At 36.9% G+C, this 18,081-nt stretch overlaps 5 protein-coding genes across 7 annotated transcripts; 2 read left to right on the top strand and 3 right to left on the bottom strand.

Moving 5' to 3' along the window:
* Window positions 1–5,485: 5,485 nt before the first annotated feature.
* LOC108603454 lies at window positions 5,486–13,093 on the bottom strand. Its single transcript, XM_033294023.1, has 14 exons — window positions 12,945–13,093; window positions 12,218–12,889; window positions 9,477–9,589; window positions 9,315–9,416; window positions 9,063–9,259; window positions 8,705–8,843; window positions 8,496–8,640; window positions 8,014–8,319; window positions 7,822–7,952; window positions 7,128–7,224; window positions 6,858–7,069; window positions 6,106–6,799; window positions 5,742–6,047; window positions 5,486–5,688 (listed from the first exon to the last, which is right to left on the bottom strand). Exons 1-14 carry the CDS (start codon window positions 13,050–13,052, stop codon window positions 5,554–5,556), a joined length of 3,357 nt encoding a protein of 1,118 aa, XP_033149914.1. The 5' UTR covers window positions 13,053–13,093; the 3' UTR covers window positions 5,486–5,553.
* Window positions 7,629–10,129, bottom strand: LOC108603453 (dihydrolipoyllysine-residue succinyltransferase component of 2-oxoglutarate dehydrogenase complex, mitochondrial). Its single transcript, XM_017992284.1, has 7 exons — window positions 9,926–10,129; window positions 9,477–9,589; window positions 9,315–9,416; window positions 8,705–9,259; window positions 8,496–8,640; window positions 8,014–8,319; window positions 7,629–7,952 (listed from the first exon to the last, which is right to left on the bottom strand). Exons 1-7 carry the CDS (start codon window positions 10,007–10,009, stop codon window positions 7,818–7,820), a joined length of 1,440 nt encoding a protein of 479 aa, XP_017847773.1. The 5' UTR covers window positions 10,010–10,129; the 3' UTR covers window positions 7,629–7,817.
* On the top strand, window positions 10,416–12,157 carry LOC108603456 (HIG1 domain family member 1A, mitochondrial). Its single transcript, XM_017992287.1, has 3 exons — window positions 10,416–10,620; window positions 11,466–11,655; window positions 11,775–12,157. The coding sequence occupies exons 1-3, from the start codon at window positions 10,530–10,532 to the stop codon at window positions 11,794–11,796; spliced, it is 303 nt and encodes a 100-aa protein (XP_017847776.1). The 5' UTR covers window positions 10,416–10,529; the 3' UTR covers window positions 11,797–12,157.
* A 1,057-nt stretch (window positions 13,094–14,150) lies between the features above and the next one.
* LOC108604431 (uridine-cytidine kinase) lies at window positions 14,151–16,903 on the top strand. 3 transcript variants are annotated; one of them, XR_001915349.1, is made up of 6 exons: window positions 14,151–14,581; window positions 14,642–14,787; window positions 14,843–14,940; window positions 15,002–15,050; window positions 15,419–15,647; window positions 16,365–16,437. XR_001915349.1 is itself a non-coding variant. In XM_017993903.2 (6 exons), exons 1-6 carry the CDS (start codon window positions 14,214–14,216, stop codon window positions 16,811–16,813), a joined length of 915 nt encoding a protein of 304 aa, XP_017849392.1. In that variant the 5' UTR covers window positions 14,155–14,213; the 3' UTR covers window positions 16,814–16,903. The 3 variants fall into 3 exon arrangements, 2 of the variants coding, with proteins under 2 accessions (XP_017849393.1, XP_017849392.1); XM_017993903.2 differs by lacking the exon at window positions 15,419–15,647 and adding an exon at window positions 16,695–16,903 and having other exon boundaries at window positions 14,155–14,581; window positions 16,365–16,499; XM_017993904.1 differs by lacking the exon at window positions 16,365–16,437 and having other exon boundaries at window positions 15,419–15,980.
* Window position 16,904: 1 nt separating this feature from the next.
* LOC108604432 (zinc metalloproteinase nas-4) lies at window positions 16,905–17,788 on the bottom strand. Its single transcript, XM_017993905.1, has one exon. It carries the CDS (start codon window positions 17,776–17,778, stop codon window positions 16,924–16,926), a length of 855 nt encoding a protein of 284 aa, XP_017849394.1. The 5' UTR covers window positions 17,779–17,788; the 3' UTR covers window positions 16,905–16,923.
* Window positions 17,789–18,081: the final 293 nt, after the last annotated feature.

Raw genomic sequence — 18,081 nt, forward strand, 5'->3', positions numbered from 1 at the left:
GCGCCAAAACGCCAAAAATCAATTTACAACAAATTAGTGTACATAGCAAAACAAAAGCAAAACAAATTGAAACAGTTTTAACAGTTGCCAAGCTCACTCAAATAGTCTTTAGCAACTAAATTCTAAAATTAATTGTCTCACATCACTGCCAAACATAAAAAGCAAAAACAAAAGCCTACAAAAAAAAACTAAATTCAACAATTTGGCAATTTAGTTTAGAATATTTATTTTCTCAAATCTCTGCCAATGATAAAAAGAAATCAAAACCCAACAAAAAGAACAAAACTAAATTCAACAATTAGGCAATTTAGATTAGAAAATTTATTTTCACTGCCAATGTTAAGAAAGAAAAAATCAAAGCAATCAACAAAAGAACAAAACTAAATTGAACCATTAGGCAATTTAGCTTAGAAAATTTATTTTCACTGCCAATGTTAAAAAAAGAAGAAATCAAAACCCAACAAAAAAAAAAACTAAATTCAAATATTAGGCAATTTAGCTTAGAAAATTTATTTTCTCAAATCAGAGCCAATACTAAAGAAAGAACAAAAGAACAAAACTAAATTCAACTATTCATCTATTAGCAGTTAAATTAGTTACTCAAAATCTCACATCACTGCCAATCACAAAGAAAAAGAAAACCCAACAAAAAAAGTACTAAACTAAATTCAACTATTAGTTTATTAGCATTTAGTTTAAAAAAAATTAATTCTCACACCACTGCCAACGATAAAAAGAAACTTAATTCAACTCAGCAATTAACTTCGTAAACAAAATCAAAACAATTCTACTCAAACATATCAGCAAAGTTTCTCAAAAAAAAAACCAAAAATCTCAAAATGCTAACGAATTTATTTATGATATCAAAATTTTTATTTTATTCTGAGCACAAGTAAAAATTACTTTTAGCTGCAATTTTAAAATCAAAAATTATAACTTTAGTTTACATGCATAACAAAACTATATTTTTGATATTAAAAATTATTTTTAGAAATAATTTATTAGCCCAAGCTCAGCTCTAGAAAATAGCAGCAAATAATTTGATACATTTTTAGTTTAGAACAGCAAAAGTCATATAATTAGGCACAGCTACTGCAAAAAATTATAAAAACCAATTTAATTTAAAATTTAATTTAAATTCAATTCAATTTCACTAACAGTTCTAAAATTCAACTACAAAAACGAATTTCAAGCATCAAATTCACAGCTGATACCTCTAAAATTAAATTTAAATTCAATTCAAATTAAATTCAATTCAAATTAAATTCAATTCAATTCAAATTAAATTCAATTCAATTCAAATTAAATTAAATTCAATTCAAATTAAATTCAATTCAAATTAAATTCAATTTAAAATTCAATTCATATTCTATATATAATCATCATTTAAATTCAATTCCATTTAAAATTCAATTCATAATTTAAGAACCATCAACATTTAAATTCTAAATCATAAGCGCATTCTTCAATAACAAATCTGCTTCAAAAAATTCCATTTTAAAAATTCAACTCAAATTCAAATTAAAAGCAAAAACACAACAAAAACAATTCTAAAAGATATATTCCACATTTGAAAACAATATTCTAACGAACAAAACTTTAACAAAACTTTAAAAAGACTTTTAAAACATTCATTTAATTAAACTTTAAAACGATTCAAAAATTTAAGATGTTTAAAAATATTCTTGCTTTGAAAATGTAAACAACAAAAAAACATTCAAGGTTTCGAAAACAATTTTTGACACTTTAAATTCCAATTTAAAAAGTTTTCGCGCTTCCAAATTAGCTTTAATATTTCTTTAAATTTAATTTACAAACTGTTCGCATAAATTTGCAAATTACAAATTCAAATTCCAAACAATATCACAAGCTAAGCAATGTCTATAAAACTTGTTGATTTCTAAGCAAATTCTATACAAACTACTTCAAAACTGCAAGCTTTTCATAAAATGTACTACAAAAATTTCATATTTAAAAACAATACAATTTTAAAAACTTTATTTATATAAGGTGCTAAATTCTGTTAGATTTCAAATTCCCACCAAAAATCATATAAAAAATATTCAATTCAAGATTTTCTTAATCAAATATTTGCTATCAAACCAAAACTAAATTATGTTTTAAGCTGTTGATAAAAACTAATCAAGAGCAAATTAGGCAGAAAAATTTAAACATGAAAGTACAAAAAATAGAAAAACTAACCAAGCAAAAATTTTAGCAGAGAAACATTTAAGAACCAAAAAAAAAAAGATAAACATATTTGAAACATTAAAAACTAACCAAGCAAAAATTTAGCATAGAAACATTTAAGCTTTTAAGAACAAAAAAAGATAGAAATTTGAATTTTAAAAAATAACCAAGCCAAAACTAAGCTTTAAAGAACAAAAAAGTATAAAAACCAACCAAGCAAAAATTAAGAAAGAACAGCATTTAAAAGTTGAAGCTGAACAAAAAATTAAGAGAGCAAAAATTAAACAGAATAGCTTTTAAAATTCCAAGCATCAAAAATGATAGAATCAAAATTTAAAATTCATCTTTAGACTGCAAATAACAAACAACAAAACCAGATTATTTTTTTAAAGTTCGACTCATTTTATTATATTAAAACAGTTCCAAATTAGAGATCAGAAAAAGTTGATAGTAAAATTCAAAATCAATAACAAAAAAAAACTAAACAAGCAAAAAATTAAGCAAAATAGCATTTAAAATTCCACGCATAAAAGATCAAAAAATATAGAAACATATAAACGAATATAAAATTTGGTATGCAAATTAAATTGAACAAATTTTATATTAATTATTTTTGTGTGCCTTTTCGAACAGTTATTAATCAAAATTATTGCATTTAATTTTAGAACATCGTTTAAGTCACATGATAAACAAAATTTGCAACTTTCGGCAACTCTCTGGCAAAAACAACAAAACCCAAAAATCTAAACAAAATTTCAACACTTACCGGACACAAAATTCAATAACAAATTCTATAACCAAAAATTTAATATTAACTGTAAAGCAAAATCAATCAAAACAAATAGCTGACAACAACGCCAAACTCAAATCAAAGAATAGTTATCATAAAAACAAAAGCAAAACCAAAATATTTAACACAGTCAGCCCGCTAAGCAAAATTCCAGAGCTAACTTAAAAGTGAAGTGAAGAGTCTAGAGTCGCATTATTCGGAAGCCCTTTGGTGCATAATTATTACACATTAAGATGACAAATTACAACGAAATTCCCCAAAAAGCAGCATTATAAATTATAAAGACGCAACGGAAGTTTTAATGCGACAAAAGTCAAGAACCAAAAACACACCAAAAAAAAAATATATAAAACCAAAATTAAAACAAGGGCAACACACACACATACAAAAGCAAAAGCGCTGGCAAGACGACAAGGATACAATTGTTCTGGCTAACTTTCTGGCAAAAATCTTACAAATGGCGGATAACTCACAACAGAGAGCGACAGGGTGAGAGCCAGAGTATAAAATGGGACAAAGCAGATAAATCAACGCGAAACAAAACAATACACAGTAGCAACAACAACAACAACAACAATAATAGTAACAACAGCAGCAGCACCAACTGCAAGGCGATTATAGTAAAAACTTTTGCATAGAAGGGGTTGAAAAATTGAAAAGCAGTTCAGTAGCCAAAAAATTATACACACAAACATAGTTGAACCAAAGCCACAATATCTAAAGATTATTTTTTTTATATTTGACTTAAGAGCGCATTATGCACGCCTGACAAAAACACAACAACAAAAGGTTAACTATAAACTACAAATCTGTAATCAAAATCAAAAGCGACAAATGCAAAAACAAAAACCAGCAGCTTTCAAATTACTATTACTTCAAGTTATATATCTATATAAAATACAAGTCAGGCAGCAGACCACACCACACACACACATACACACACAAACACACACATGCACAACATTAAATTGTGGTTACGTTTAGATTTTCTTTTGAGAAAGTTCGAACCCATCATCATCAGCTGAAAGCACATCAAACAAAACTGTAAAATTTATATAAACTTATACTGGCAAATAGACGAGGTCGAGACATAATTGCTATCAATAAATAAAATATGGCTCTAGAGGGTTGAGAGATTGAGACGACGACAGTCAGTGCAGCAAACTACCCAAGCAAAAAATATATCAGACAAACCTTAGACACAAGAGTAATTTTGATTTATAAATTCATTGCAAAAGTTGCCTGGCCAAGCGGCAACAGCAACAGACTAGAGACTTGGCAACAGCAACAACAGCAACACTAACAACAGCGGCTAAAAGCAACATGAGCAAAAAACCGTCTTTCTTTATGAAATTACACATTTCCGACTTGTACAACGACAACAACATTGCAGCAACCGTAACACCCAAAAAAGCAGCAACAGCAGCAGCAACCAAAATTTCATACCCAGCACCCAAAAAAATATCAAAACATATTTGCTAAACATTTGACACTTAAATTGAGTTTAAGCACTTGCAAATTATTTAGTTATTGGCCAGCTCAAAAGCAAGCAAAAACAACAAACTCACAGCAACAACAACGTTTAATGCAATTTGGAAATCTGCAAAATCATTGAGACAAGCACAAAGCACAAACAAAAGTAGCAAATGGTATCTTGTACAATAGTTCTATTGAAAAAAAACACTAAAAGTTAACAAAAACATAAGGAAAAACCTCTACAAAATCTAGGGATCTATGCAGAGAGAAAAACCAAAACAAAAAACTTATTATTTCGGACACAAGGTTGGGGATACCTAGTGTAATTGCTTTAAACACAAAGTTTTACAAAAAGCATATAAATATTAGAAAAATTCATTAAACAAAACTCATCAGCTTAGCTTAGTTTCAAATGCATTCCCGGCAGGCAGTATGGTATATAATTGTTTATATATAATATATATGTAACTACACTCTGTATCCCCTTAGTTTAACTTAAAAAAAAAACAACACGCAAGTATTAACTAAGCAAATTTCAATTTCCACATATAAAACAAATACCAAAAGAATAATTGTAGATAATGCCAATCCTTTTGTCTAAAATGCAATTTAATGCATATATATATTTTAGACGAAACGATTGCTGCATTTTTTATATATAAATATAACTATATTTAATAATTATTATCAATGTAAATGATTTTTCGCAAAACTTTAAAATAGTTTTCTATATGTTCAGTTCTTTCGATATCGTTCATAATGTGATAAGCAAAAACAAAACAAAAAAAGCAACAAATTCTATACTGTGTTAAAAGAATCTCTTTGATGGATCTAAAATAAATTTAATATTTATATATGCTAGACACAATAATTAATGTCAACATCACAACTATTGTAAAATAATTTTTTTATATATAAACCCATTCTGTTGATATTTAAACAAAAAACACTACAAATCAATAAAATTGTACAAGCCAATTTGCTCAAATAACAAAAAAAAAAAAAACCTCACAATTGTTTAATATTTTTTTGAACTGCAGAAAGTTTAATAGCGCAGTGCACAGTTTACATTTGAATTTTTACAGTTTTAAAAGCACTCAAAGACCCTCAGCCAGAGCACTGGGATCCTCTAAAACGGACTTGATCTTGCGCAGGAACAGCACTGCCTCACGCCCATCGATAATACGATGATCATAGGTCAAGGCCACATACATCATGGGACGTACTTTAATCTATGAACCAGCATTTTAAACTATAATAAATTTAAATTACCTTACACACTCACCTCGCCCTTAATCGCAATCGGACGCTCAAAGATGCCGTGCATGCCAAGTATAGCGCTCTGTGGTGGATTTATAATGGGTGTGCCCATCAGCGAGCCGAATACGCCACCATTGCTTATGGTAAAAGTGCCGCCCGCCATATCCGCCACAGTAATAGCATCCTTTTTGGCCTTGGCGGCCAATGCGCCCAGTGCCTTTTCAATATCCGCAAATTTCATCGTCTCCACGCTGCGTATCACAGGCACAACTAAGCCACGAGGCGTGGCCACAGCCACAGAGATATCCACAAAGTCACGATACACAATTTCCTGTTGAGCATAAATTTGTTAGAGCTTAGCTACAATGAGTGAATGCATTTGCTTCTACCTTATCTTCAATAACCGCATTTACAACGGGCTGTTCCTGCAGTGCCAGGCTGCAAGCTCTGGAGAATATGGACATGAAGCCCAGCTTGACGCTATGCTGTTGCATAAAAGCCTCTTGCTTTTGCTTGCGGAAATCCATGGAGAAGCTCATGTCAATTTCATTAAACGTGGTCAGCATAGCGCAAGTATTTTGTGCATCCTTGAGACGCGCTGCAATCTTCTGACGCATGCGATTCATCTTTACACGCTGTTCGGTGCGTGTGCCTGTTATGGGTGGCACACCCCCAGCGGGCGCCGGCTTGGCTGCTGCGGCAGCAGGCTTAGCTGCTGGTGGTGGCGGAGGTGGTGGTGCTTGTGGTGCTAAGGAAGCTACAGCGCCAGGACGGGGCCCCGATGGCACTGGTGTGGGCGCTGGTGCAGGCGGTGGGGCGGGCGCAGGCTTTGGGGGCGCAGCTTTTGCGGGTGCAGCGGGCGCTGGCGCTGCCGCAGCCTTTGCTGGTGCAGCCTTTGCAGGTGCAGCGCCTGGCTTCATTTTAAATAAAGGCTGTCCAGCCTTAACGGAGTCACCATTACCGACTAGAATTTCTGTTATCGTGCCTGCAAAAGGAGCTGGCACAGGCATCGCCGTCTTATCCGTTTCAATTTCCATAACAGGCTCATCGGCACCAAAAGAGTCGCCCACCTTACAGGTGAATCTGCATAGAATGAACATGCAAATCAACAAATACAGAGACTTAAGCATTTAGCGCTTACTTAACATCACCCTCGGCTACAGACTCTGGAAACGCCGGCGCATTGACAACCTGCTCAGATCTCAAAATGCTGCTCGTATGTATGCCTGGCCAGCCTATGCCAGCTTGCCGCTGCTGCTGGTACTTGCCAATTAGTACATGCCTCTGTTTTTGCTGTTGCACTAATATAACACCAGCTACTAATCTTGAATGCTGGCGTACAAGCAAATTCAACTGTTGGATTAAAAAAATGCATGTCATTATTTTGGCGGCAAGCTTCACTTTAACTTACTTTATAATTGCGCAATACTTTGGCTCCAACATTGCGTGTTATTTGTCTAGTTAACATCGATATAATGCCCGACATTGATTTGTATATATGTATGTTGCTTTATTTTAGTAAATCAGTGTTATAATTTGGTCATTACTTGAGTTTTCACGCAAAGCTAAGTTAACTGTAAATGTTTAAGCGTCGATTGTAAAGCAATTGAAAGTATCGTTACTATCATCGATACTTTTACAGCACTACAAAGTACAATTCAAAAGTTTATATAGCAAATTGATATATAATAATATTTATTATTTATGGCAATTCCAACTGCTGATAAGAGGCGTATAATAAAATATTTATAAACTTTTTATCGAGTATCGGCAGCCATTTCGCATTTTATTAACGACGTTAACTTTTATCTGGTGCTGTTTACATTTTGTAATTAGCTTAAGTGCACAAAAATAAATAAAGTTACAGGGTAAAGGTTTTCAAATAAACAAATCCACGTCACGCATTAATTTATTAAGTTTCGTCTTACTAATTTAAATACTAATATTTTAAAACGGTTTCTGTGACACGCGCGTAATTTAAATAATAAGTTGACTGGTTTTCACAATAAATTTTGGCTCTGCATTAATTTTCTGGGAAGTGGTCAAATTAAACTAATATCAACGTGGACGCAGCAAAAATGATGTATCTACATTGTTAGCCTTACAGGCCGGCAACAATGATAGAAGGATTCTCTACAGCAGCCTTCACCTTGCGCAAGAACATGACCGCCTCACGGCCATCAATGATTCGGTGATCGTATGTCAACGCAACGTACATCATGGGGCGTATTTTCACCTGTGGAATGCAATGATAGCAAGTTAATCAAGTTCAATAGCAATTGTTCATAAAGCCTTACCTCGCCCTTGACTGCAATCGGGCGTTCAAAGATGCCGTGCATGCCCAGAATGGCGCTTTGTGGTGGATTTATAATGGGTGTGCCCATCAGGGAGCCGAAAACGCCGCCATTGCTGATGGTAAAGGTGCCACCATCCATGTCCTCTACGGTGATTGCATCACGCTTGGCTTTGTCAGCGAGTCCGGCCAATGCAATCTCAATATCCGCATAGTTCATGCCCTCCACATTGCGTATGACAGGCACAACGAGGCCACGAGGTGTAGCTACAGCCACTGAGATATCCACATAGTCGCGGTAGACCATGTCCTAAAAAACAAAAGTTTTAGTTTTTATAGATCATTTGACTGGCGGCTTTGAAAAGAACAAACAAGTTCTTATCACAAATACTATAAATGCTCGCATAAACAAAACTATTATCAGTTGACAGCGCTGATAACAGAGTTGCTACGTCAGAATTAACTGTGTGTAGGGTGCGTTGTTACCTGGCCATCGATGACGGCATTGACCACGGGCTGATCCTGCAGCGCATAGGCACTAGCCTTCGAGAAAATGGACATGAAGCCAAGCTTGATGCCGTACTTCTTAACGAACGCATCCAAATGCTCCTTACGGAAGGCCATCGCGTAGCTGGTAAGTTTTTAAAATATAGCATTGGTTAATAAAGTAATTAACTAGCAATTTGCATGCTCACCTCATGTCGATTTCGTTGAAAGTGGTCAGCATAGCGCACGTGTTCTGTGCATCCTTCAAGCGAGCCGCAATCTTTTGACGCATGCGGTTCATCTTGACGCGTTGCTCAGAACGTGTGCCCAATATCTGACGAGTGCCGTCTGCGGGAGGAACCTTAACCTGAGCCACAGCCGGCGATGGTGCAATACGTTGCGCAGCAGGACGTGGTGCCGGTGGTGGTGGACGCGCACCAGCTGGTGGTGGTGGTGGTGGAGGAGCTTTAGCGGCGGCTGGCGGTGGTGGGGGTGCAGCTGCCGCAGGTTTGGGTGCAGCCGCTGCCGGCTTAGGTGCCGCTGGAGCGGGCGCTGCAGCTGGAGCACCTGCAGCCTTGGCTGGCGCTGCACCAGGCTTCATTTTGAACAGCTGCTGTCCTGACTTGACCGTATCACCGTCACTAACAAGAATTTCCGTAACTGTGCCGGCAAAAGGCGCTGGCACCGCTACCGTGGTCTTGTCCGTTTCAATCTCCATGACGGCATCGTCAGCACCAAAGGAGTCGCCAACCTTGCAGGTGAATCTAAACAGAAACATGCATTAAAACAAGCTATGAAATTGATAAGTATTCAGCTTACTTAATATCGCCCTCGGAGATGGAATCTGCAAAAGGCGGCACTGTTACAACCTTTTCTGACCTAAGGCAGTTGCTGGTGTGAAAACTTTGCCAGCCCAGAGCGCTGCAATAAACACAAAGAAGTTAATAAAATTCCGAACTTGGAATTGAGTTGTCGGCTTACCGTGGCACTTCTAGGCACAGCAGAGTTCCATTGTTCCCCCGGTGCAACAGCTGTTGTTGCTGCTGCGCTGCTACAGCAGCCAGCTGAGAATACTGACGAGCACTGAGTTTCAACTGAAAGAAAATAAAAGTGTGTGTTACAATTAAAACAATTGTTGCACAACCGAGCCACAGTTGGGCAAACGTTCATCACGTGGGTTTAGTTGAAAGGGGGCGCGGCCGTGCTACGCACGTTTCAAATACAATTGCAATGGCAAACATTTGCAATTACATAATCGCTTGCTTTGCTTGGCTTGTTATGCGAACAGCAAAACCAGCTGATACTGTTGCAGACGATTGGAGTCCGCTCCAGCGTCCGCTTTATTTATAGATTAACTCATTTACTTCCAACTGGTAGCTGTTTGTGTATTTTACGCAGGCACTTAAGTTAAGACTCCCTCTTTCACTTACTTCGTGATTTCGCACCGCCTTAAGACCCACATTTTGCGCATTTCGCTGCAATTGCCTTGTTAATATCGAAATAATTCCCGTCATTGCTGTGGTGTCGTCTTTGAATTTGGTTGAGTCAGCACTCTTTCTTATGAAATATCCAAATTAAACTATAAATTTAAGAAACTTTCGGCTCCGCTCCCCACTGTTTCGTTTCACCTGATATCATATGCCGATAAACGATAGCAGGGGCTCCCCAATTAATGATGCATTTCGCAACACTCATATTTTAAGAAACAGAAAAAAAGAGTTTAAAAATAAATGTATTTATATTTATATATTAAATGCTTGCATTTATGAATGAAAATCTAACTAATTATAATTAAATATTAAATTTAAATTAAATTAGATAGTGTTAAAGTGAACAAGTGAAAATGGTCACCCCAATGAACAGTGCTTACTCAATCTACCATTTCGAAAAATATTGCTCATTTGGCAACACTGTTGAACAGCTGTGCCATTCTTTTTCGACCACCGTGCGAGTTAGACGCTATATAAGCTTAAAGCTTATGCTTTTTACGTATTTTTTGTTATAAACGAATCCGTCGAATTATCTAAGAACAAAATGAGCAAGTCTTTGTTTGACAGCGCAGAAGATGTTCAGCAGGAAAATAAGTTTGCGCGAAAAGCCAAGGAGTCGCCTTTCATGCTAGTTGGTAAGTAGTCAAACAGGAAGTTATTTCCAATTGGGTGGTGGGTTTGAAAAGCCTTGACCTTCGATTTTCCCCCATGAACTTGACGACGAAGAAGTGGAAATTTTTGTGTGTCGAGATGCTCAGATCAAATGACATAACGGTGACTAGACTATTTCATCAGCAAGCTAAAGTTTGCGTGTTATGCTCGCGTCACGTATGCACATGTTTGTCTGTGTGTGTGGCTACGAACAAGTGTTTGTGGAAAAATCCTGTGATGTAACTGCAAAAAATTGCAGTTGCAGTAATTACAGGCATGTGATGAGTTTTGTTTAGATCTACACACACTAACATACATGATTGTATGTATGTGTACTGTATGGGAAATGCTGTAAAAGCGAAGGCGTAGCTGTAAAATTCCACGCATTAAATTTTTTTGCCTGTATAATGCTAAAGCGCGAAAAGCACACACACAAACACAAACAAAGTTTGTACATTTGGTAAGCACTATTATCACATCGGTGACGTTGCGTCTGACATTGGCGCGTGTCAGTATCTGCATTAGTGTGCGTGAGCTAGTAACTACAATGTATATTTCATTAGTTTGATAACTAAATGTATAATGAATGGGACGTAAAAAGAGTTGGAAAAGCAGATAGTATAGAAGTACTTTCCCTCTCTCACGAAAATTAAATGCAATGGAGTCAAGTATTTGTGTACGGCTGAGTGCAACTGGTGACGTTAGTATTCGTATTAAATTTGTAAACGTGTTTATAATTGACCTGTGTGCAGGGTATACTGTTGGGTTCTCGCCCTATTGATTATTGATTGCTGTTAGCCGATGACTAATTGCATGTTTTATTTTGCAGGCATTGCTGGCTTCTTAGCAGCGGGACTTATCGGCGCCTACAAGTACAAAAATCGTGGCACCATGAGCACTAGTGTATTCCTTATGCAACTGCGTGTGGCAGCGCAGGGCACAGTTGTGGGTTGCCTCACCCTCGGCCTGGGCTATCAAATGGCCAAGGAGTATCTGTTCGATAAGGAGCCGAAGGAAAAGTAATTGTCGCAACAATTTGTAGCTTTAGTTTAGCATAATTGTCCAAGTTATACACACACACACAAACGCACATTGGATTTGTTATGTAATTATTATTTTCTTATATTTTTTATTTTAGTACAAAATCCCTGACTAACTAAACACACTTGAATTGGAACGCAAATAATCCTGACATCATCATCAATCCAATTAGCACTTTGTCCACCACTTGCATACATCTTCTTAATAGAAAATTACTTAACACTTAATAGCAAATGTTCAGTAAGCATGCGCCCAACAACAAATAGTTGAACAAATTTTTAATTGTTTCGTTTAAACGAGCATTGTCGGTTAAGATCATATATTGTAAACTTGTGTAAGATTGTGATACTATGTGTTTTATATAAAACAATTGGCAATGAATGAAATAACTAAAAATGTTAAAAACACTATGAGAAAAATATACCTCCTATAAAACTTACTTACATTTACATAATTAAAAACATTTATTTAAGATTTAAATATTGTGTATTTTATTTCAATGCAGATATATAAGTTTGTTCAAGTTCATATTATTTAGTAGTATAGTTTGATGTCGGGCACGATCTTCTCGTTGTCGTAGATCTCCTTGGCGTAGCACAGATTGGGGTAGTCAAAGGCAGCGCCATAGCGGTTCTTGCAGCCCGAGGTGGACTTGTCGCCAGGCGTGTACACGGGATGTCCAATAATGTTGGTTGTGGCAAAATCGCAGGTCAACACAAAGTGATTGTAATAGTCACGGGAGAATCGTACTGCAGCACAACCCACATGTGTGTTCTTCTCAGCTACGGCAACAGTAAATTTCGCAATATTCTTGTTGGGCAAATCCTCAGGTAGGCTACCTAGTATCTCGGGCGAAGTATTGGCGCGCTGAGCAAACCAATTCTCAATCTGTTCTTTAATGATTTCGGCATCGGAATACTCAGTTTCGGCACCGCTATAACTGAATATAGCATTGTTTTGGCCAGCATAAGCGAAGCGCTCGGTACTGCGGCACTTGTCGGGCAGTGACTGACAAGTCTTGACATTAAAGAGCGACAAGTGTGTCAACTCCTCGCACCAGGACATCTTGGCCATACGTGTTGCCTTGGGAAAACCTTCAATAGCACCACTGGCGATTTTGTTTCGCAGCTCATTGAACAGCGCAAGAATCAACTTTTGATGGGCATCAATATTAATCACACGCACGTCCTTGGGGCAATCAGTGCTAAAGTTCTGCAAAGAAATTGTGTTAAACGATTCATGCTTTAGCCTAGTTATAGTTACTAACTCCTTTGTTGTTGCAGGCAACGTGCTTGTCCAGGCAAGTGGGCAGAGCACAGTAGTCCACAGCGAGTGCAATGCCAATGAAAGCAGCCAATGCAATCAAGACCTTCATTATGTTAACTCTTGAGTTAAGCAAACTGAACTGATTTTTGGTTGAGCACGCCTTGCAATTTATAGTAACCGGCACATAATTTTCATAGGAAAACAACAGTTGGCTAAACAGCTACAATATTATTACAGGTGGATTTGAATGTTTCTTTAGTTGTTTCTTCAGCAAAACATAACTCGTTGAATTAAAAGTTGATTTCTTAATTGTACATGCCAGCTTTATTAATCTTTTAAAGTAGTTTATACTGACAAAAAGGGATTTGTTGAGCTGCCATTTTCTTCATCGTTCAAAATTGGGCGACAGGTACAGTAGCGTGTATACAGCCGTCCACTTTTAGTGCGAGGAAAGTAATTCACATAGGTGATCCATGCTATCACAACAGTTAAAACTATAGCAGTTACGCAGATGTAACTAAATATATTCATACGATAGAAGCAGCAATTAATTACTACGTGTGTTTCAACGGATTCCGATACCAATAATTTCGTTGGAGATAGCTCTACTAAGTAGTCGCATTGTATTAGACCACAGAAGATGAAAGGTAAGATCGCATGTAGAATATACATAATATTGATTTCTGCAAGGATAAAATTATTAACATTACCATTGAACAAATTTTTGACATAAAAACATATTTATTGGCACGTTTTAGTATCTAAGCATTTGTACTGCAATTCTCATTTTATGTATCAAAACACATATGCATATATATAAAAAATACTAACCTTTTCGCAGGATATCGGGGAAAAACTTTTTATGATACAGCGTTACTGAAATTGTTGTTTTCAACAAAAATGCAAAGCATAGCAAATTTCTTAGAAGATTTGTGCCGTTAGGAATTTCAAATAAGCGTGACTTTTGCATCAGTTACCCACACTAGGCTGTAACGAAAGTTATTCGTGACTTTGACGACTCGCGACAAGTGACTTGCGGAATAATACAATAATATAAGTTTGCAAAACAAACCAAGCTAAATAGAAAAAATAAAAAACATTAATTTTTAATAATTATATTTTATATTAAAAAGCGCGCCACATTTAATGTTTCGGTATTTGCCTCGTGCTTGTTTCAACGGCACGCACGCCCTGCGTGGATGACAGTTGCTAATTTCGATACGTATTGGTTCAGCATCAGTTGGGAGCAGCACTAATATACTTGTTCCACATGGAAGGCATAAACAAAGAAAACTTAGCCAATGGACTCGAAGCAACAGGCAAGGATGAGGTGAAGTCACCATTTCTAATAGGCGTGGCCGGTGGCACTGCCAGTGGCAAGTCAACAGTATGCAAGAAAATCATGGAGCAGTTGGGACAGGCTGAAATGGATCACACGCAACGTCAGGTGGTGTCCATAAGTCAGGACAGCTTCTATCGCGAACTGACGCCATCAGAAAAGTTGAAAGCACAGAAGGGTCTATTCAATTTTGATCATCCAGATGCATTCGCTTGGGATTTTATGGAAAAAACTTTAGAGCAAATACTAAAAGGTCAAAAGGTAGAAATACCTAGCTACGATTATCGCACCAATTCGCTGTGAGTGTTGGATGTTGTTTACATTAGATAAATGCGTGCTTATATTGTTTGTTTATTTAGTGACTTTGAGAATATGCTGGTTATATATCCAGCGGATGTGGTGCTCTTTGAGGGCATTTTGGTATTTTACTTTCCTAAAATACGCGACATGTTTCATATGAAACTATTTGTGGATACGGATTCGGATACACGCCTAGCGCGTCGTGGTAAGTTGTTGTCACTGTTTATTTTGACTGCATTACATGACATTTTGCTTAACAGTCCCCAGGGATATAAATGAGCGCGGCAGAGATTTGGATGCTGTGCTCACGCAGTACATGACATTTGTTAAGCCAGCCTTTGAGGAATTTTGCTCACCAGTAAGAACGGTCTTTGCCGCAGCGCTTTACTCTTATCTTTAATATGTTTGTTTTTTTGCAGACCAAAAAGTTTGCCGATGTTATTATTCCACGTGGTGCTGATAATACAGGTAGGAGAGCCACAGACACTCTTATACTCTCACCTTACACAAGCTTTGCTTTCGTTGACACTTTCTTTCTCTAAACACATTCTCTCACATACACACAGACACACTCGTGTAGTGTTTGTTAAACTATTTATAACATATGTACATATCACTCTTCATTGAAAGGTATATACGTATGTATGTATATGTAAGCTACAGTTGTTTATGTTATATATACTCGTTAACTGTTACCTACTTAACCATAATTTGAAGAACTTTTGATAATAGTCTGCTTGTTGTTAACTTTTATCTTCGTTATACTCCTTTTGTTTTGTTGTCGTTCTTTTTTTCTTTTTCTGTTTTGCTCTCTCGCTACAATGTATTTCTTGCAGTTGCCATTGATCTCATTGTACACCATATCGGAGAAATACTAGCGGCCACCAACATCGCACAGCAGCACAACAACACAGTCAGAGCTGCGGCCTCCAGCATGAAGCGCGATCACTAAAGCTAACTATTCTATGATATAAACAAAGGGCAAACAATTATACACACAAATTTGTTACGTGTTGCTAACCCCCGCAAAATTGTTTGATGAAGTGCGCGCCCATAGTTAAGCTTGTATGTACTAAAAATAATTGCAAAACTAATAAGTTACTAGTTAGCCGACAAAAACCAGACTAAATGCAGCTGTAATCATGTCACAAATTAACCAATTAATTTATAACTAAGCTGGCAAAGTTTATTATAAGGTTGTTTATTGTTTATACATATGTATATTGTTGTTCCCTTTTGCTGAACACCATTTTAAGTTTAACATGGGCTTTAACATAAATACTATTAATAACTATCTCACATTTAAGCCTCACAATAGCTAACAATAGATAAATTAAGTTTAAACAAAAGTATAAGAAAAAAAACAGCAACCGTTGTTGTTATAATTATATATAACACTCAATTTTTAAAACAACTATGCTTTAACACTGTTAAGTAGAGAACAAATTATATATTTAGACAGCAAACAAATTTTATGTATAACTTAATTAACCAATTATTTAAAACACAATTTTAAACTGTTGCTAGTTTAATAAATTTAATTTTTAATATGGTAAAATGTAGTCCTAAAACAATTGAGCAACGAGGCTGTCGGCAGTTGTGCTAAGGTAAGTGCAACTATTCAAAGATATATATCTATAGCTGTAATCTTTGATATAGTTAATTCCCAACATATTCAAGCGCTTCATTTGTTAAGTTGCTGCATTAACAATATAATTTATAATGACTATAGCCAGTAAACAATATAGATACTGAAATTTTTAATTATTTTCTACTTTACAGTTGCCATTGATTTGATAGTGCAACACATACGCGACTTTCTCAACAATCGCACTTGCCACGGCTCCACAGGCAACATGTCGCTGTGTGTGAATTTGGATATAAGTGGGAGTGTCGAAGCTGGCAGCATTGGTGCAGGTAAGCCCAAGCCCAAGTTGTTGAGCAAAGCGCGTCCACACTAACAACCAAAGCGTCTGCGCGGGAGTACACACATCAATAACAAAATATCAACAATACCTAACCCAGCATATGCTCTCCCCACTCTTAACTCAACTGCATGCAGCAAGCCATAAGTTAGATAGACACTCAATTCATATATTCTGTGCTTGAAAGATATGGCCAGCGGCAACGGTACCTACAATGCCATCAGGCGCTTCTCAACGCTCTGCAAGGAATTGACCATGAAAAACAATGTGTTTTTCGAAACCAACAAGAATCTGCCACACCATTGAGTAGCAGAGGCGACAGCAAGCACATCATAGTACACTTGTTATGCAAATTGTATATTTTTGAATAAAGACACGCAGAAAAAAAGAAGTTCAATGGACAATATATGAATAATTTATACTTTGCACTTGTACATAGCATTGATCTTGGCCACATCGCTGTTGGAGAAGCCACGTCTTTGTCCCATCTGACGCGCCTCAGCGCTGTTCATCAAAGCCTTCAATGTGGGCTGACCATTCTTAGAGAAGCTCGTTGGAGAGTAATGCATGACGCTGGCGTAGTCATAGCCTATGCCAAATGCACTTTGTATGCGTGCGCTGCTCTTGTCAAAGTTAACCAACATTTCCGGCTTTACATTCTCGCTGAGCACCTGGACAAACCTGTCGCGCTCATGACGATTCTGTTCGTGCATAAATCCCAGCGCATGCATAAGCTCATGTATGGGCGTGCCATAGGTTCGCAGGCAGTTGGGGGATTGCAAATTAACCTCCTGACGTCCACCGATACGGCCCATGCTGCTCCAGCAACCCGTTTTGCCATTTACTATGGATATATAATCCTTTTCATTGCTGCGCTGCTTGAAACGCACACAAGTTCTGCTGTGATATTCCTTAAAGGCATGCTCAATGTTTTGCAGCTCCTGCGCACTGAACTTGCCCTTGATCTCATAGGGTACAACAGCTCCAGGCCAGCGTTTGCTCATGGCCAGCAAGCCATTGCGTGTTTCATTTTGCTGCAGCGGTATAAGTATGTCGCCTTCATAATAATTGCCCAGCTCCTCGGGATTCTGCAGAGTTTCTGCACTCTGCGCTGCCAACAAAGCTCCAGTGGCGCTGTCTGGTAAACCAAACATGGACTCGCTTAGCTCGGCTAGCTCCTGCTCCTCCTCTTCTACTACAGGATATGCTACTGCAGCGGTTAACAAGCCGCAAAGCACAACAATTCTTATTACTTCACACAACTTTGCCATTGCTTACTGCTGGCATTCTAGCTGAATGTAAGTCTATATATATCTTATAAGGCATATAGTCAACTGCTCTCTTACCTAGACCTTCAAATTAACCCAGACATGGAGACGGATGGCATATTTTTGCGCTGACTGATAACGCATTTGGGTTGCTTTTGCGTTCATTCGCATGCGTTTTTATCGTTGCTATTGTTTTTTTTTTTCACAATTTGCATTGCGTATCCACGTGTTTCGTGATTTATGGCTACATTTATGTGTCTCTCATTTTATGCTTATGTGCATATTGGTGTCGCACTATTTAAATAG

This window comes from Drosophila busckii, chromosome 3R, assembly GCF_011750605.1.
Source record: "Drosophila busckii strain San Diego stock center, stock number 13000-0081.31 chromosome 3R, ASM1175060v1, whole genome shotgun sequence".
In the NCBI taxonomy this organism is placed as follows: Eukaryota; Metazoa; Arthropoda; class Insecta; order Diptera; family Drosophilidae; genus Drosophila; species Drosophila busckii.

What these genes read in the sequence shown, in the direction of transcription:
- LOC108603453 (XM_017992284.1), bottom strand. Translation starts at nt 10,009, where the DNA reads ATGACGGGAATTATTTCGATATTAACAAGGCAATTGCAGCGAAATGCG. An exon ending in AGGCGGTGCGAAATCACGAA is followed by an intron (nt 9,590 to 9,925) that starts GTAAGTGAAAGA and finishes ATTTTCTTTCAG; the next exon opens with TTGAAACTCAGTGCTCGTCA. An exon ending in CGATTGCAGTCAAGGGCGAG is followed by an intron (nt 7,953 to 8,013) that starts GTAAGGCTTTAT and finishes TGCATTCCACAG; the next exon opens with GTGAAAATACGCCCCATGAT.
- LOC108603456 (XM_017992287.1), top strand. Translation starts at nt 10,530, where the DNA reads ATGAGCAAGTCTTTGTTTGACAGCGCAGAAGATGTTCAGCAGGAAAAT. An exon ending in GTCGCCTTTCATGCTAGTTG is followed by an intron (nt 10,621 to 11,465) that starts GTAAGTAGTCAA and finishes TTTATTTTGCAG; the next exon opens with GCATTGCTGGCTTCTTAGCA. An exon ending in GATAAGGAGCCGAAGGAAAA is followed by an intron (nt 11,656 to 11,774) that starts GTAATTGTCGCA and finishes TTTTTATTTTAG; the next exon opens with TACAAAATCCCTGACTAACT.
- LOC108603454 (XM_033294023.1), bottom strand. Translation starts at nt 13,052, where the DNA reads ATGAAGGTCTTGATTGCATTGGCTGCTTTCATTGGCATTGCACTCGCT. An exon ending in TTGCCTGCAACAACAAAGGA is followed by an intron (nt 12,890 to 12,944) that starts GTTAGTAACTAT and finishes ATTTCTTTGCAG; the next exon opens with AACTTTAGCACTGATTGCCC. An exon ending in TCTATCATTGTTGCCGGCCT is followed by an intron (nt 7,225 to 7,821) that starts GTAAGGCTAACA and finishes ACTAAAATAAAG; the next exon opens with CAACATACATATATACAAAT.
- LOC108604431 (XM_017993903.2), top strand. Translation starts at nt 14,214, where the DNA reads ATGGAAGGCATAAACAAAGAAAACTTAGCCAATGGACTCGAAGCAACA. An exon ending in TACACGCCTAGCGCGTCGTG is followed by an intron (nt 14,788 to 14,842) that starts GTAAGTTGTTGT and finishes TTTGCTTAACAG; the next exon opens with TCCCCAGGGATATAAATGAG. An exon ending in TTGAGGAATTTTGCTCACCA is followed by an intron (nt 14,941 to 15,001) that starts GTAAGAACGGTC and finishes GTTTTTTTGCAG; the next exon opens with ACCAAAAAGTTTGCCGATGT.
- LOC108604432 (XM_017993905.1), bottom strand. Translation starts at nt 17,778, where the DNA reads ATGGCAAAGTTGTGTGAAGTAATAAGAATTGTTGTGCTTTGCGGCTTG.